The 18331-nt window shown below is 44.7% G+C and overlaps 1 protein-coding gene across 3 annotated transcripts in view; it reads right to left on the bottom strand.

Annotated features, from left to right (window-relative positions):
- Window positions 1-18331, bottom strand: part of phkb (phosphorylase kinase, beta) — a 408331-nt gene that overhangs the window by 84337 nt on the left and 305663 nt on the right. For all 3 annotated transcript variants that reach the window (XM_038806656.1, XM_038806654.1, XM_038806655.1), the window contains 4 exons: window positions 12904-12987; window positions 11011-11115; window positions 8521-8603; window positions 8334-8424 (listed from right to left, as the gene is read on the bottom strand). In XM_038806656.1, the coding sequence (XP_038662584.1) occupies window positions 8334-8424; window positions 8521-8603; window positions 11011-11115; window positions 12904-12987 (363 nt within the window). The remainder of the gene's footprint in view (window positions 1-8333; window positions 8425-8520; window positions 8604-11010; window positions 11116-12903; window positions 12988-18331) is intronic.

Here is an 18331-nt window from a genome sequence, read left to right as displayed (position 1 = left end):
AAACTGTTTTTAACTTAAATGAAGGCTAGAGTTAGCTAAAGTGAACTGAGATAAGCAAGATAGACAATAAACAGGCAGTGGCAGACATTTAAAGACTCTCAGCAAAAATACATCGCAGCAAGGAGAAAACATTTTAAGAGAGGGATAAACCAATCATGGCTAAACAAGGTAGTTTGGGGGAGTATTAAGTTGAACGAAAGAGCACGTAAGAAAGCAAAAATCAGCGATAGCCTCAAAGACTGAATTAATTCAGAATCCAGCAAAGGAGGACTAAAAGATAATAAAGAGGGAGAAAATAAACAAGGGCAAACTAGCGAGGAATATAAAAACTTACAATATGAGCATCTTTAAACGTATAAAAAGCAAGAGAGGTCAAAGTGAGCATCAGCCCCTTAGAAAATGAATCTGGGGAGACAGTTATGGGGATCAAGGAAATGGCAGAGGAGTTAATCAGATATTTTGCACCGGTTTTTACAGTGGAAGATACTTTGAACATCCCATTAGTACTGAAGAATATGGGTGAGGAATTAAACACCATCACTTTCACGAGCGAAGAAGACACATAATGGGGCTAAAGGCAGATAGGTCCTCTGGCCCTGATGGCTTGAATCCTAGGATCTTCAAGTAGCAGCTACAGAGAGAATGGATGCATTGGTTGCAATTTTCCAAAAATCCTTAGGTTCTGGAGTACCAGAGGATTGGAAAACTGCCAATGTGACACCCGTATTCAAAAGGAAGGAGGCAAAAATCAGGTAACCATAGGCCAATTATCCTGACATCTATTGTTGGAAAAATGTTGGAATCAGTTATTAAATAAGTAATAGCAGCACATTTGGAAAAGCCTAATCTAATCAAGCAGAGTGCCCAGCATGCCTTTTATGAAAGGGAAGTTATGACTGACAAATTTATTAGATGTTTTCGAGGAAGTCTCAACCAGAGTGGATAGAGGGGCACCAGTAGTAGCAAATGTACCCCACAAAAGGTTAAGTCATAAGATGAGAATCCGTGGTGTTGGAGGTAGTATATTGGCATGGATGGAGAACTGGCTAATGGACAGGAAACAGTGAGTGGGGATAAGGGGCTCTTTTCCAAATATAAGAACATAAGAACATAAGAACTAGGAGCAGGAGTAGGCCATCTGGCCCCTCGAGCCTGCTCCGCCATTCAATTAGATCATGGCTGATCTTTTGTGGACTCAGCTCCACTTTCCGGCCCGAACACCATAACCCTTAATCCCTTTATTCTTCAAAAAACTATCTATCTTTACCTTAAAAACATGTAATGAAGGAGCCTCAACTGCTTCACTAGGCAAGGAATTCCATAGATTCACAACCCTTTGGGTGAAGAAGTTCCTCCTAAACTCAGTCCTAAATCTACTTCCCCTTATTTTGAGGCTATGCCCCCTAGTTCTGCTGTCACCCGCCAGTGGAAACAACCTGCCCGCATCTATCCTATCTATTCCCTTCATAATTTTAAATGTTTCTATAAGATCCTCCCTCATCCTTCTAAATTCCAACGAGTACAGTCCCAGTCTACTCAACCTCTCCTCATAATCCAACCCCTTCAGCTCTGGGATTAACCTAGTGAATCTCCTCTGCACACCCTCCAGTGCCAGTATGTCCTTTCTCAAGTAAGGAGACCAAAACTGAACACAATACTCCAGGTGTGGCCGCACTAACACCTTATACAATTGCAACATAACCTCCCTAATCTTAAACTCCATCCCTCTAGCAATGAAGGACAAAATTCCATTTGCCTTCTTAATCACCTGTTGCACTTGTAAACCAACCTTCTGTGACTCATGCACTAGCACACCCAAGTCTCTCTGAACAGCGGCATGCTTTAATATTTTATCGTTTAAATAATAATCCCGTTTGCTGTTATTCCTACCAAAATGGATAACCTCACATTTGTCAACATTGTATTCCATCTGCCAGACCCTCGCCCATTCACTTAACCTATCCAAATCCCTCTGCAGACTTCCAGTATCCTCTGCACTTATCGCTTTACCACTCATCTTAGTGTCATCTGCAAACTTGGACACATTGCCCTTGGTCCCCAACTCCAAATCATCAATGTAAATTGTGAACAATTGTGGGCCCAACACGGATCCCTGAGGGACACCACTAGCTACTGATTGCCAACCAGAGAAACACCCATTTATCCCAACTCTTTGCTTTCTATTAATTAACCAATCCTCTATCCATGCTACTACTTTACCCTTAATGCCATGCATCTTTATCTTATGCAGCAACCTTTTGTGTGGCACCTTGTCAAAGGCTTTCTGGAAATCCAGATATACCACATCCATCGGCTCCCCGTTATCTACTGCACTGGTAATGTCCTCAAAAAATTCCACTAAATTAGTTAGGCATGACCTGCCTTTAACGAACCCATGCTGCGTCTGCCCAATGGGACAATTTCTATCCAGATGCCTCGCAATTTCTTCCTTGATGATAGATTCCAGCATCTTCCCTATTACCGAAGTTAAACTCACTGGCCTATAATTTCCTGCTTTCTGCCTACCTCCTTTTTTAAACAGTGGCATCACGTTTGCTGATTTCCAATCCACCGGGACCACCCCAGAGTCTAGTGAATTTCGGTAAATTATCACTAGTGCATCTGCAATTTCCCTAGCCATCTCTTTAAGCACTCTGGGATGCATTCCATCAGGGCCAGGAGACTTGTCTACCTTTAACCCCATTAGCTTGCCCATCACTCCCTCCTTAGTGATAACAATCCTCTCAAGGTCCTCACCTGTCATAGCCTCATTTCTATCAGTCGCTGGCATGTTATTTGTGTCTTCCACTGTGAAGACCGACCCAAAAAACCTGTTCAGTTCCTCAGCCATTTCCTCATTTCCCATTATTAAAACTCCCTTCTCATCCTCTAAAGGACCAATATTTACCTTAGCCACTCTTTTTTGTCTTATATATTTGTAAAAACTTTTACTGTCTGTTTTTATATTCTGAGCAAGTTTACTCTCATACTCTATCTTACTCTTCTTTATAGCTTTTTTAGTAGCTTTCTGTTGCCCCCTAAAGATTTCCCAGTCCTCTAATCTCCCAGCAATCTTTGCCACTTTATATGCTTTTTCCTGGAAATTATATGCTGGAAATTGCCATTCTCCAGCCAGTGGGGTTCCTTAGGAATCTGTGCTGGGATTGCAACAGTTTACAATATATGTTAATGACTTGGAGGAAGGAAGCTAATGTACTGTCACAATTTGCAGGCAACACAAAAACACAAGAGGCTGGTTTAGCTCACTTGGCTAAATCGCTGGCTTTTAAAGCAGATCAAGCAGGCCAGCAGCACGGTTCGATTCCCGTACCAGCCTCCCCGGACAGGCACCAGAATGTGGCAACTAGGGGTTTTTCACAGTAACTTCATTGAAGCCTACTCGTGACAATGAGCGATTTTCATTTCATTTCATTTCAAATAGGTAGAAAGACAAGTTTAAAAAGGGATACAAAAATTTTGCAAAGGGATATTGATAGGTTAAGTAAGTGGGCAAAAAGTTAGCAAATGGAGTATAATGTGGGAAAACGTGAAGTTGTTCATTTTGGAAGGGAGAACAAAAGAACAAGATTATTCAAACGGAGAAAAACTGCAGAAAGCTGCAGCACAAAGGGACTTGGCAGTACTTGTGCACAAAACACAAAAATCTAGCCCACAGATGCAGCAGGTAATCAGGAAGGCTAATGGAATATGGGCCCTTGTTTCAAGAGGGAAGTTTTGCTGCAACTGTACAAGGTATTGATGACACCACGTCTGAGTACTGTGAACAGTTTTGGTCCCATTATTTAAGGAAATATATCATTTAATTGAGAGCGATTCAAAGAAGATTCACTCGGATGATTCCTGGTATGGAGGGATTGCCTTATGAGCAAAAGTTAGACAGGTACAGGTTAGGAATCTACTCACTTCAATTTAAATGAATGAGAGATGGTCTAATTGAAACACATAGGATTCTTAAGGTGCTTGATGGGGTAAATGTTGAGAGAATGTTTTCCCTCATGGGAGAGTCTAGGACCAGAGAACACAGTCTCAAAGTAAAGGGATGCCAATTTAAGACTGAGATGAGGAGGAATTTCTTCTCCCAAAGGGTTATGATTCTTTGGAGCTCCCTGCCACAAGGAGCTATGTGGCAGTCTTGTGTATATTTAAGTCTGAGTTAGATACTCTTGATCAGTAAGGAAATCAAGGGTTACGGGGAAAGGGAGGAAAGTGGACGTGGTGAATGCCATGTCAGCCAGGATCCTATTGAATGGCGGAGCAGGCTCGAGGAGCCGAACGGCCTACTCCCGTTCCTATTTCTTATGGTCTTCTGGACCCCAATGACCTTGCAGCCTTCCAAGTATGCACTTGTCTTTCTGAAAATTACATAGTGGAATCTGAGCAATTGGATTCCTGCCCCCCACCGGATTTAGCTCAGTGGGCTAGATATCTGGTTTGTAATGCAGAACAAGGCCAGCAGCGTGGGTTCAATTCCCGTACCAGCGTACCCGAGCAGGCGCCGGAATGTGGCGACTAGGGGCTTTTCACAGTAACTTCACTTGTGATAATAAAAGATTATTAGTATCAGAGTTTCAGAACAGTCTCCTATCAAAGTCACAAGTGACATCCTGCGTAGCTGTGAACAGGGCTCTCTGCATCGTTCTCGACTTGGTTGCAGCATCTGACATGGTTGACCACACCAACCCATTCCAACGTTCCTCTCCTCCACTGCGTGGAAGTGCACTTGCCCAGTTCCATTATTATCAGAGTTCTAATGAAAGGTCATTTGATCTGAAATGTGAACTGACTCTCTCCACAGATTCTGCCTGACCTGCTGAGTTTTTCCAACTTTTTTGTTCTTATTTCAGATTTCCAGCATCCACAATATTTTGTTTTCCAATATCATCTAACCAGTTGGTGTCAGCAAATCACTTTCAATAGCATATCTTCCTGCTCATGAATGGCCATTTGTGAAATGCCCCAAGGATCTAACCTCAATCTGTTCCACGTCTCATTTACATCGTGCCCTTGCTGATATCAGTTGCAAACTGTTATGTCAGAGTATATTTAAGAAATGGGTGTTTATAAATGGGTACGTATATAAATATCTGTCGTGAGAGTACCTTTAAGAAATGAGTGTTTTATTACTGCAGTGATGTCAAAGAGTGGGTGGAGCTGGGCTGTCTGTCAGCTTTTTACTTTAATTTTGGCTGTGTGCTACAGGGTGTGTTTCAGTTTTGTTTTCAGTGTTGGAGCTGAAGCCAGACCAAGCAGGTGTACCACTGTTCTCTCTGCCATCAAATGACTATATCTTGATCATTTGGTGAATTCAGTATTATAAATGTTTTCAGTAGTGACTTTAACCTGATATGCTTCTGATAAAGGTTTTGTTTTCAAGCCATATGGATGTTAAAAAGGAAAGCTTAAATGTTTACTTAGTGTTGTAGTCTTTGGGAGTTTTTTTCTTAATTGATGGTTGCTAAAATGTTCACTGTATGTTTTAAAAAGGTTAACTTGACTTCATAGAATAAACATTGTTTTGCTTTAAAAAATACTTTTCCATTTCTGCTGTACCACACCTGTAGAGTGGGCCGTGTGCTCCCCATACCACAATCTAGTAAAAATTGTGGGTCAGGTGAACTCCATGATACACTTTGGGGTTCTCTAAACCCTGGCCCATAACACAAACGAACATCAGATGGATACTGTGTGAATGGAAAACGTTTTTTAGTGGTGTTCGACTGAATCCCTTCCTGTTTATTCTATATATTAATGATTTAGGCTTAAATGTGGGCGGCATGATTGGGAAAGTTGCAGGTGACACAAAAATTGGCCATGTTGTTGATAGTGAAGAGGATAGCTGTCAACTCTAGAATGGTATCAATGGTTTTGTTGAATGGGCAGAGATGTGGCAAATGTAATTGATCCTGGAAAGTGTGAAGAATGCATTTGGGGAGGGCAAACAAAGCAAATATTACTTGAAGACCAGGCCCCCAAAGTGGCTAGGATACTGGGCCAAAACCCCAATATTTTAGTTTATTTTAAGACTGTGCACAAAGAATGTTTCGCTCATGAAATATACGGCTTTGGGGTGGGATTCTCTGACCCCCCCCCATCCCCCGGTCGCAGAATCCCGAGGGGGGGGGGGGGGTGAATCCCACCCCGCAGCTCTGATGCCGGCTGCCGTATTATTCGCCGCCGGTTTTCGGGCGGGCTCACGCCACGCCGGTCGGGGGCCATTGGTAGCGGACCCCCCACCCCCCGGCTATTCCCCGGGCCCCGAAGGGCCGAGCGACCGTCGGTTCCTGGCCAGTCCCGCCGCAGTGAAATGAACATGGTCCATCACGGCGGGACCTGGCGTGTAGACAGGCTGCTGAAGTCCTCGGAGGGCGCGGGGGGATCCGGCTCCGGTGGGGACCCAAGTGACCTGGCCGGTGATCGGGGCCCACCGATCTGCGGGCGGGCCTGTACCGTGGGGGCACTCCCTTCCGCGCCGGCCTCTATAGGACCCACCATGACCGGCGCGGAGGAGAACCCCCATGCTCAGGCGCAGGAAACAAGCCGGCCAGTCTGCGCATGCGTGGAACCACGCCGGCGGTTCTGCGCATGCGCACACTCGCGCTGTTTGGCGCGGCGCCAATCCCTCCGGCGCCAGCCTTGCCCCCGGAAGTGCGGAGGATTCCACAACTTCTGGTTGGCCCGACGCCGGAGTGGTTTGCGCCGTTCTTGCCGCCGGCATCGGGCCATCCCGTCAATTGCGGGAGAATACTGCCCTTGGTATTTCTTAAACAAAACTTTATTATCAATACAATATTAATTTTGTTTTTACTTCACACATGAAAAGAACAGCTTGTAATTATCTCTTAACACTACTATACAATTTCCCATTAAACAACAAGGAAAGAAAGATACAGCTCTCAATCCAGCTTAAAAATAAGGAGGGCATACTTGCTTTACAGAACAGATTTAGGCCCCGGTTACATCCCCTGAAGATTCTGGCTGAATGTCTTCAAATAGCTGCATCAATTAGTTTGTTCCAGTTTTTTCCTCGTCTTCAGACAAGACTGCTCTACTTTAAGTTTTATTACTCTTTTTAAAAAAACTATCCTACTTGGAAAGAATTGTGGTTCAGGGTCAGGCCGATCAGAATTCAGCTCCCCTCTCTCTCAAAGGTTCTCCAAGCTCACTGGGCGGGATTCTCCCGCAATTGGTGGGATGGCCCGACGCCGGTGCCAAGAACGGCCCGAACCACCCGGAAGTTGTGGAATCCTCCGCACTTCCGGGGACTAGGCCGGCGGCGGAGGGGTTGGCGCTGTGGCAACCACAGGAAGGAGCGCCCCCACGGTACAGGACCGCCCGATCGGTGGGTACCGATCGTGGCCAGGCCACTGTGGGCCACCCCCCCCACCGGGCCGGATCCCCCCACGACCCCCCAAAGACTCCACTAGGCGGCCTACCAGACAGGTCCCGCGATGTGGGACCATGTCCATTTCACATCGGCGGCACTGGCCAGGAACTGACGGCCACCCATCGGGGTCCGGAGAATTGCCGGGGGACCGCTGTCAACGGCCCCCACCGGCGTGGCGTAAATCCCGCCCCCGCCGGAAAACCGGAGAATATGGCAGCCGGCGTTGGAATGATGGGGCGGGATTCACGCCGCCCCCTGGGGGCTCTTCGACCCGACGGGGGATCGGAGAATCCCGCCCACTGTCTCCCTGCCTTTCTGAGTTCCACTCAGAAATGACCTCATCTCCCCAAGCTGAAAAACACATTGGGCGGAATTCTCGGACCCGCCAGCCGCGTATTGGGAAACGTCACAGCGGCAGCAGGATTCTCCGTTCCCACAGCCAGCCAATGGGGTTCCCCATTGTGGCAATCTCGCACAAGTAATATCGCCATACCAATGTACTGATTTGAGAACTATTTAGCAATTTTCATACCAATAGGTGAAAAATTACAGCCAAACTAAGATATATGTTATTAAATTTATTTCTGCATGTGCAATGATCTATAAAAGCACGAACAGGTGGAATACAATGTAGATAGAATTTGCACACTAAATTGAATGCAACACAATCTTCTGATAAAGTAAGAAACCAGTTAAGGAATTTTTAGATTAACGTAATGAATAAGATTAGTTGGCTTGCTCACTGGTGTGTCCCTTTGCTGTGTTGGTTTCTGCTTTCATTTCTTGCCAACAAACTTGCCAATAATGTTTTGGCTGAATCAATCAAGCTAATAATTCTTATTGTATGTGGTTACCCATACGCACAAGCCTTTTATTCACTTAGGAAATAGCATATATCGTTCATAAAAGACATTTTGATTCCATGTACCTGAAGTCTGTCAACATGCACTTTCACTCCTCCAATATTACCATTCTTAAATGCTGCCAGCATGTCCAAAATGGGATTGAGTCGACTTCCTCTAAATGGAAAAAAAATGAATTAAATTAGATTATTTTTGTAATTTAATACTTGGGAAAGAATTAGAAAAAAGCATTTATAACATAAATATCCTTACTTTATGTTATCTTCACGGATCAAAACAAGGAAGAGAGGACGGCGATTCATCTTCCAATACTGCTTAGTAAACTGTAATAAATTCTGAGGACAACGTGGATTAAGAAAATGGCAGTTTGATCGCCAATTTATACAATTACTCATTAAAGAATACTACAACTTGTAACATTGGAAGGATTGTCAATACAATTAACTATGTACATTTTAAAAAATATTATGCATCACACATGTCTATGGTGTACTGTGAGCACCGCATCTTTTAAACAAAAGTTCTGTTTTATCTGATGAGTCAAATTTTATTTTCATAAAGTACAATTAGACAGGTGTGGAACACCCAGCTAATACAAATTGTGAGGCTCAAAAGGTCATGGGCAATAAACACAGCTACCATTTAAAAAAAGAGTGTCCATCAGATTGCTCAGACTATTATTTGAATATTCTCTCAACCAGCATCGTGTCTTCTCCCCCAAGCCAAGTGCTTGTGACAGTAACATGAAGCATAAAAAACAAATTTACTCAAAAATTATGTAACATTACTAGCCATTTTTTGTGTTAGAAATGCCATATTGTATCTAACAATTATTTCGGGAGTCCTTTAAGAAAATCAACTGTAGCATTGTTCAACTTTAAAAAAAGATGTGGAGATGCCGGCGTTGGACTGGGGTGAGCACAGTAAGAAGTCTTCACTTGAGGAAGGAGCAGTGCTCCGAAAGCTAGTGTTTGAAACAAACCTGTTGGACTTTAACCTGGTGTTGTTAAAAAAAACAGACTACAGAAGTATAATTGATTTATAAAAAAATGAGTAAACTATTGAATCCTGACCATGACTGTCTAAAGATTCTGACAATGTTTCAAAGATGTACCATAAAAATATGCTTAAAGAGGAGATACCAGGGTACATTCAAAAGAATTTGCAACAATCTAGTAACAATGGTATAAGCTGAGACTAGACATGACGCAAAGAGTTTGACCGTGGGACAGAATGTGTGAGTACAGTGCTGTGCCAGGGAAAGGATAATTAATTTGGAGTAATAAGTGACTGACACTTTCCTGAACAAATTGTGCGGGAGGGGGGGGGGGGGGGGGGGGGGGGGCTCAGCTGAGAATTAGGACCAATGAAAATAAATGAGGGCTAAACCATAGATAAGAATTTCCCTAAGTTTGTGATCCGGAAGACTGATTATTAGAAGAATTTTAGCCTTCTGAGATTCTTGGAGCATCCATGAAAATTACTTTTATTTTAAAGCCTTTGTTGAAATAACTTTTATTTTGTAGCCTTTTCTGGACTACGTTTATTTTGAAGCTTTTTCTTCTATTCTCCCCTATCTCAAAACTTAGACCACCTTTCGCTGTACTTTGAAAAGTTTATGTATTATTTTGATTTATTGTAATTTTTCGATTTAATTTTGTGCAAATGTATTCAGTGAATTCTTGAAAAATAAAGAGTGCTTTGGATACCTCTTCAACTGGACTGAGTACCTTATCCCAAGTAGAGATAAGAAGCATAAAATACAAATTTATGTAAAAATTATGAAACTTTACATTTTTTTGTGTTAGAAATGCCACCAACAATATTTTTCAAAGCTCTTGGATATGTGAGAACCTGGAAACTGGCCATTCACAGAGTATATCAGATCTTGCCACATGTGTGGTGGGAATGTCCATGCTCTTCTATGCCTCGGTGAAGATACCGATGATGGCTTGGAACATGGCCCCTGAGTGCATGCAGAAAGATGTAAGCATCGTCTGCATACTATAGTTTAATGACAGAGGATGGAATGGCTTGGACCTGGTTTGCAGGCGTACATTCGCATGTGCATACTCTCCAGCAGGAATTAATGAACAATAATGAGGAACAGGAACCATTGTCACCTGTCCTTCTTTCTAGCTTATGGAAACTCATTCCACCTACAGCACTTGGTTGAAATAAAGTGACTCAATGAAACCAGAATTTTGGAATCTTTCTGGCCTATACAATTCAATATCATACAATTCTGATTGTTGAAAATCTGTGAAAGTTTACAGTGAGGACTGGTTCACAATATGGGGTGGAGCAATGTAAATTATTATTAAAATGTGACTTTCTTCGTGGTATCAATTTCCTGCTTTCATCCAAGTCTGGAGCTAAACCACCAGCTGACTTTATACAAAGTCAATAGGAATTACTTTAGTGATTTTATTTATTTTTGTTGCAGGTGTTCTTACACTTCATAAACACTTTAAAGTCTGTGAAACGTAATCTTAAATTAAATTATTAAATTATTTATTTGCTTTTCCTTTTCCTGGAAGTAAAGCAGTTAAATCAACACATTCAGGATTATATATAGGCACACAAATACTTGAATTATTTAACTTATTACTATCAGCTGTTGCAATGTCAAATAATTAATTAGTGTTTGTGGTGTTTTTTGTAACAAGATTTGTTTTCTATTCACTTTCAACTTTATTCAGGTGAAGACAAACTGAGACTCTATGATTCCTTAGACAATACCTTTATGTCATCAATCAGCAGCATGACATCTTGAGCCATGTAAAAGTCACTCAAATCAAACACAATGGGATAGCACACAACTGTCTTTCCCAGAATTCTGTAAAGCTGCAAAAAAAAAAGAATTTAAAAATAACTCCTATTTGAAAACAAAATTTGATTACATGGAAAAAAAGGTTTTAACATGCAGATCGATAATAAATACTGTCTTCATTAATGATGTTCATATGATTTAATGTTCTTCACTAATTATCTGGGTATAAATATACACTTACATATATTGCAGCCAGCATTGAACACCATGGTCCATACCTTCCGATCTCCAATTAAAAGCACTCAAGTCCTGGATAATCTATAGTTCTGACTCCCCTGGCTACACCCACCATGCAGCTGAATACAGCCCCCCCACCCCAAATTATCCTCCCAATCCCCGCAACACCCCAGCGACTATCCATGCGACCTACCGACTACCTTCATTCGCGACTACTCTCCAGAAACCCTGACTAACCACCCACTGCCTCAACTACTCTCCTGAATTCCCGTTTAACGTCATCACCCCCCTCTACGCTCAAGTCCCTGACTATACCCCATCCCATCTAGCCCCCAACTATCTCTCCACCCCCAGCTACGCTCACGACACCCCCTGACTACCCCATCCCCCAACCACCCCTACACCCCCCAATGCTCCACAGACCACTCAACGCCCTGACCCATCATGCTTCAACCCATTCTTCCCCATCATTGACCATCCGATCCCCTTGACTCATTCTACCTTTCCCCACACGACCACCGGGGCCACCCTCTCACTAACCACGCCACCCCACTTAAGCGACCCCCAGTAACCACCTGAACACCCCCACCCCCCCCACCAATGACCACCCGACCCACCCACTGACAACCCAAAACCCGATCTCCCTTACACACCCCCCCCCCCCCCCCCCCCCCCCCCCCCCCCCCCCCCCCCCACCCCCCCCCCCAACCACACTGACCACCCGAGTGCCCCTCCAACTGACTACTCAACCATCTCCCCATTTACCTTGCACACTTGCCTTCTCTCTGGTTTCTTCAAGTGGCTGGGATCTTTACAATTACCTGCATTAAGGCAGCTAGTTCCGCAAAGAGGGGACTTGGCTTCCTTTCCTCTTACACTGCTGCTCTGTACTGAAGGCTCTGAAAGCCCGTGCACCAGGTCCAAGTCTAAAGGTTGGAGGAAGGTTCAGCTCCAAAATAAAGGTAGGAAAAAAGTAGTGAATTGATAATCCAGCTGTGATGACCATTCCTCGGACGTTCTGGCTCCATATCATGATTGATATTGTGTAACAAACAGAGGGCTGGAATCTTTTGTCTCGCTCGCTGCAAGAATGCCACGGTGGAGAGGCGGACAAATGGAAAGGTCCATTGATCTTGGGCTGGATTCTCTGGTCGCCAGGCGGACACAGCCGGTGAATCCCGCCCTCAGTTCATTTGCAGCACCATAAATTAACTCAAACTAAGAATGTATTGTGCAGATGCAGACTCTACTATTTCAACCATACTTATATAGTTGCTTCAAGCAATGTAATCACTATTGTTATTTTTATTTCATATTAAAAGAGAGAAATCAAAATAGAATGCATTCGTGCTAAGTTATCTTTCACCTCTACTTCTGTTGTGAGTGTTTTGAAATATAAGACAAAAAATGTTGTTCAAATCTATGATCTTATTGTTTCTTGGACCAATTATCCTTGATCTATAACCAAGGTTTATCATGTTTGATCTGCAGTGCCGCAGAGATTAACTACTACATGCTGCATTAATACATTATTATTTTGGAATATATCTCTTACATTATTAAAATGGCGATGTTTATGCAACACCCAATTTCTATAGTTTCCCCGATAATGTTGAAAGACTTACCTTTGATGTTCCAATACATCCAATGGGTCTGTTTGGTCTTCCTGACAATTTAAGTTTTTTATTTACACCCAGGTGGAGATAGGCCTGCAAGTACAGTATTTATGAAAATGAACATCTCTCTAGAAATAATTCTGATGTGCAAAAAAAATAAACATTTTTACTACAAACTGTTTTCAGTTTGGGCTTGATCCCTGGCGCAGGCAAAATGCCACCTTGGCACTGCCATCCTGGCATTGCTACCTGGGCACTTCCAAGGTGCCCTGGGGCATCAGCAGTGCCAGGTTGCCACTCTGCCCAGAGGCAGACCATCCCGGCCCCTCCGATCGCCTGCCCCCCAGCTTGTGGAGACCAGTGCGAAATGGCGCCTGGCTGGTGGAGACATATTATTGAAGTGTGCCTAACTGCACACATAAATATGCAAATTTTGCTCCCGCCTATTGTGGGCATGAACCAGTTTGCAGGATTTACCGCCGTGTCGCATCCCAAGTCAGACACGACCCGGCCATTAGATCGTGCCCCTAGTTATTACGTTCTCAGTGAGAATCAAGGAGAATACAATTGGTTGTACTCAGTCTCATAAACAGGTACTTATGCAACAGAAATGTATTGTAGTGGTATCATGCTAGAATACATATTTATCAAGACTTGCACCACTCCAAACATTCTGCTGCGTTATCTTACTTGGTCTTTATGATCTCAAAGTTGTTCCATTAAAATTTGACATAGTTTATCATATCCTTTTATGTCATCTAAGTTGACATTGCACTACTGTGATAATAAGAGCCTCCAACAATAAATATGTCACATATTTAGCACATTTTAACATGGCACAATTTGTTGTCTGAGTGAAACTCTCAGATACATAAAATTGAATTGCAATTATAAAAAAGAGAGACCAAAGAATTTTATATTTAACTGCTGTGATTATGCAGTCTCCAGTGAAATTATGGCTGTACAATTATGTCAAAGTGTGGTAAAGTATGCCACAATATCCACATTAGCCTGTACAAAGCAGATTTACTTAATCAAATGATTCATCACACTAATTTCATATCATCATCTTGGAGGTTTATAATAGTGTTGGTTTCTAGCAGAGAAATTGTTGATTAGATATGAATTCCAAATATGGCCAACCTTTCAAACATAAAGGCCAGACCTTTACATAGTTCGGGTGGGTGCTCCCGACCCGGCAGCTCATGAAATCGTGCAGGAAGGCATCGGGCATGTGACCCAACACCATTACTTGCTCACATAATATTTTGGTTGCTGGGAGTGCACGAGATTTGGAAGCAAGCAGGCAATTTAGCGATTAAGGGGCCAATTGAACTTTTACGTTTTAGCTGCAACCTCAAACCAGTTAGGATGAAATGTCACCGCTGAAATATTATTAAGCAATGTGTCAGGGTCTGTTTTTGATTATGCAGCCTAGCCATGGCAAAGTTTTGACAGCGATATTTATTTTTAACGAACCAGCAGGTCCCGGAGATGGCTCTGCAGTGGCTGCCCCCTGAGGGACGACAGTAGAAACACAAGCCCGCAGCCTCCCTTTCCTTGGGAACGTCCCACTTTCCATCCTTCCTGGAAGTGTTCAGCCTTTCACTGAGCGCATTTCATATTGGATGGCCGTTCATTGGCCTGCCAGTGTGAAATTGCTGTCCTGGCAGACCAGGACTGGGGACACGCTTTATGTCTGATTCCATTAGAAATTCAGGCCGAAGAAGCAGAAGGAATAGATACCATACAATAATATATATACTCACGGAAATTACAAATACAGCATATACAAATGTGGAAATTGTGTCCATTGGTATAACATCTGATATAGCTTTGTTTGGATTTAGAAATCTGGATACTAATTTCTCAAGCACCTCTCAGTCCTTTTCACTCCCATGTGTCTCTCTTGTGCTCATTCATATTCTGGGAATTTTCTAATGGAAAGGTTTCTAAGTGTGCCAGTGAGTGGGAGCTGCCGGGTGTTTTCTGAGGGGTGAGCTGTCGAGGCCGTCACCAGTATCTAAGGTTAATTTGGGCACTTAATGATGCCCTACGGGCTTCACGCTGGGAATGACTGTCCCACCAGCTGATTTACCTGAACCACGCTCGGCAGCTCCCTGCAATCGAGCGGGAGCAGTTCTTAAAGTGATCCTGCAGAGCAAACCCCAGACAGCACACAGCCATGTCGCCGCACAGATCCACTCCATGATTTGGAGATTCCGACTTGGCCCAACTGTTGGATGCGATGCAGTCCAGACGGAACACCCTCTTCCCTTGAGGGGGGTTAAAGGGGAAGACGTCCCTGACGCAGGTACTCCTTGCTGAGACGCTGTGAAGTTTTTCCAGTCTCAGGTGGGAATTGCTGAGGTGCTTCGGTGCAGCAGGGAGTGTAACCAGGAGGACCGCCATCCAGTGCCGTAAGAAGCTCAACCACCGCCTGCTCCCCTTCGACAGCCCTGAGCTCAGTACAGCACCATTGTGCCCCCAACCAGAATACCTGTGCTCCAGCACAGCTTGGCATCCACCTGCGTACCCCACCCATGCTCAGGGACGGTGCCCATGCCAGACCCCCGCTATAGCCCCTCCCCGTCCTGCAGCGCTCGGAGAGTGTGGCCCACGATGCACTCGGTGTCCTCGCAGAAGTTAGCCCCCAACAGATGGAAACTGGTAAAGATGGGCAGTATTTTGCCAGACATCAGAGTCCTCACCCCCTACGATGAACAGGCCCTGGAGGTTTCGGGAGTGGCCAAGGACAGATCGGTCACTGAGGCTGAGCTTGGCCTGTGCCGCAAAGGTGCGTATCTACCAACCCCACCCAGATGATCTGTCACATATGTGTTGTTCATGCCAGACATAATGAACATACTGCTTGACATCTCTTTGAATGACCAACGACGCTTGTACACTTTGGGTCATCGCTGGCCTCCCCCTCTGGGTCCCTCCCTGCCCTGATGGGCGGCTGGGTCCTCAGTGTATGGGGCGGGCCACACATGGGCTGCTGCCTCGATCCTCTGTTGACGCTGCTGCCATCTTCTCCAGAGTCTGGCTGCCACCGCGAGTGCAGTTGGTGTGGGATCCACAATATCATCCACACTGTGATATTTGTAAGGAATTGGATAGGATGTGAGACCGAAAATCAATTACGGATGTTCATTGGGATTGACAGAAGCTGAAGTTGGCCCTGGTATGGACATACATCTGGGGGTTTGGCATGACGGAAACGCGGGCGCTGAGCCCCTCACCCCCCCCCCAGTTTAGGGGCGACCTCCACTGATGGCGGGCGACCCCACCCCCTGACTGGGCCTGTCTGTCCCGCAACTCCCACACAATCCCAAATGCTGGGGCAGCAGCCCCGGTGTCCCTCAACTGATTGCCTGTTTTCCATGATGGCTACTCACCTCCTCCAATCCCCACAGCAGCCACTGAGCTAACTTCCCGTTTTTCACCAGATGTGCTGAAGGGTGCCCGCGTGACTGCTCACTGGGAGCAGGTTAGATCACGGGAGGTCATTAGATCTGTGGTCCTTCCCGTCAATGGGATGGAGATTGACCATAATTGGCGATTATTGGTTTCTCATCATACCATGACGTGATCCTGATCTTGCCAACAGGAGTTGGTCGGTTAGATTGGAAACCAATCAGCGCCGTCATGGTTCCTGACTTCGAACTCTCTCGCAATCTTACTGACTCGCTCGGAAACACGCCCGGCATCACGCGGTGTTAGATTACACCCTCTGTCTCTCTTTTATTCAATTCCTTAGTTCTTATTTGCTTCTCTAATTGTTACTACCCTGCCTCCCTTTTTTTCTTTATCTGTTACATTCCTATCTCCTTATATTCCCATTTTAATTTCCTCCTTCAGTGAAGGTTAGTCACCATATGCATAAACCTACAACACCATAATCCCAGCCAAGCTCATTTCAAAGGTCCAAAACCTAGAACTTGGCTCCTCACTCTGCAACTAGATCCTCGAATTTCTGATCCACAGACTACAATCAGTGAGAATAAACAACAACACCTCCTCCACAATAGTCCTCAATACCGGGGCCCCGCAAGACTGCGTACTTAGCCCCCTACTATACTCACTGTACACACACGATTGCGTGGCAAAATTTGGTTCCAACTCCATCTACAAGTTTGCTGACGACACAACCGCAGTGGGCCGGATCTCGAATAAGGACGAGTCAGAATACAGGAGGGAGATAGAGAACCTAGTGGAGCAGTGCAACAACAACAATCTATCCCTCATTGCCAGCAAAACTAAAGAACTGGTCATTGACTTCAGGAAGCAAAGTACTGTACACACCCATGTCAGCATCAACGGGGCAGAGGTGGAGATGGTTAACAGCTTCAAATTCCTAAGGGTGCACATCATCAAAAATCAGTCCTGGTCCACACATGTCGACGCTGCCACCAAGAAAGCGCAACAGCGCCTAAACTTCCTCAGGAAACTATGGAAATTCGACATGTCCACATTAACTCTTACCAACGTTTACAGATGCACCATAGAAATCATCCTATCTGGCTACATCCCAGCCTGGTCGACACAACCAGGTCTGGGGCAACTGCTCGGCCCCAGACCGCAAATAACTTCAGAGAGTCGTGAATACCGCCCAGTCCATCACACGAACCTGCCTCTCATCCATTGACTCCATCTACACCTCCTGCTGCCTGGGGAAAGCGGGAAGCATAATCAAAGACCCCTCCCACCCGGTTTATTCACTTTTCCAACTTCTTCCATCGGGCAGGAGATACAAAAATCTGAGAATACGCACAAACAGATTCAAAAACAGCTTCTTCCCCGCTGTTACCAGACTCCTAAATGATCCTCTTATGGACTCACCTGGTTAATACTACACCCCTGTATGCTTCATCCGATGCAGGTGTCTACGTATTTACATTGTGTCCCTTGTGTTGCCCTATTATGTATTTTCTTCTTAATTTCTTTTCATGTACTTAATGATCTGTTTGAGCTGCTCGCAGGAAAATACTTTTCATTGTACCTCGGTACTCGTGACAACAAACAAATAAACAATCATAGAACGGTTACACAGCATGGGGGCCAGGGACCATTTGGCCCATTGTAGAAATCCAGAAGTGGGATTCGAAGATAAAAGAGCCAATAAAAACCTGGGGCTAGATTCTCCGTTTTAGTGTCGAAGTGCCGGCGCCAGCGGAGAATGCGTGGTCATTTATGACCAAAAAATCGGCGTGAAACCCTCACCGATTCCGTCACCGGTGAGGGGCTAGTACCGATGCTGACTGAAACTCCTGCTGCCTGTGCCCAAAACGGCCAGTCCCGGGCCGCGCATGCGCACGGCTGATGGCTTGCACTGGTCGCACCATACAACATGACGCCGATTGCGCGTGACCCCAACCATGAGACCACAGCCCACCCCCTGACAACCCCCACAAGACCCTCAACGCTAGCAGAA

This window comes from Scyliorhinus canicula, chromosome 9 (genome assembly GCF_902713615.1).
Source record: "Scyliorhinus canicula chromosome 9, sScyCan1.1, whole genome shotgun sequence".
NCBI classification, from domain to species: Eukaryota; Metazoa; Chordata; class Chondrichthyes; order Carcharhiniformes; family Scyliorhinidae; genus Scyliorhinus; species Scyliorhinus canicula.
This window is presented reverse-complemented; position numbering and strand designations above follow the sequence as displayed.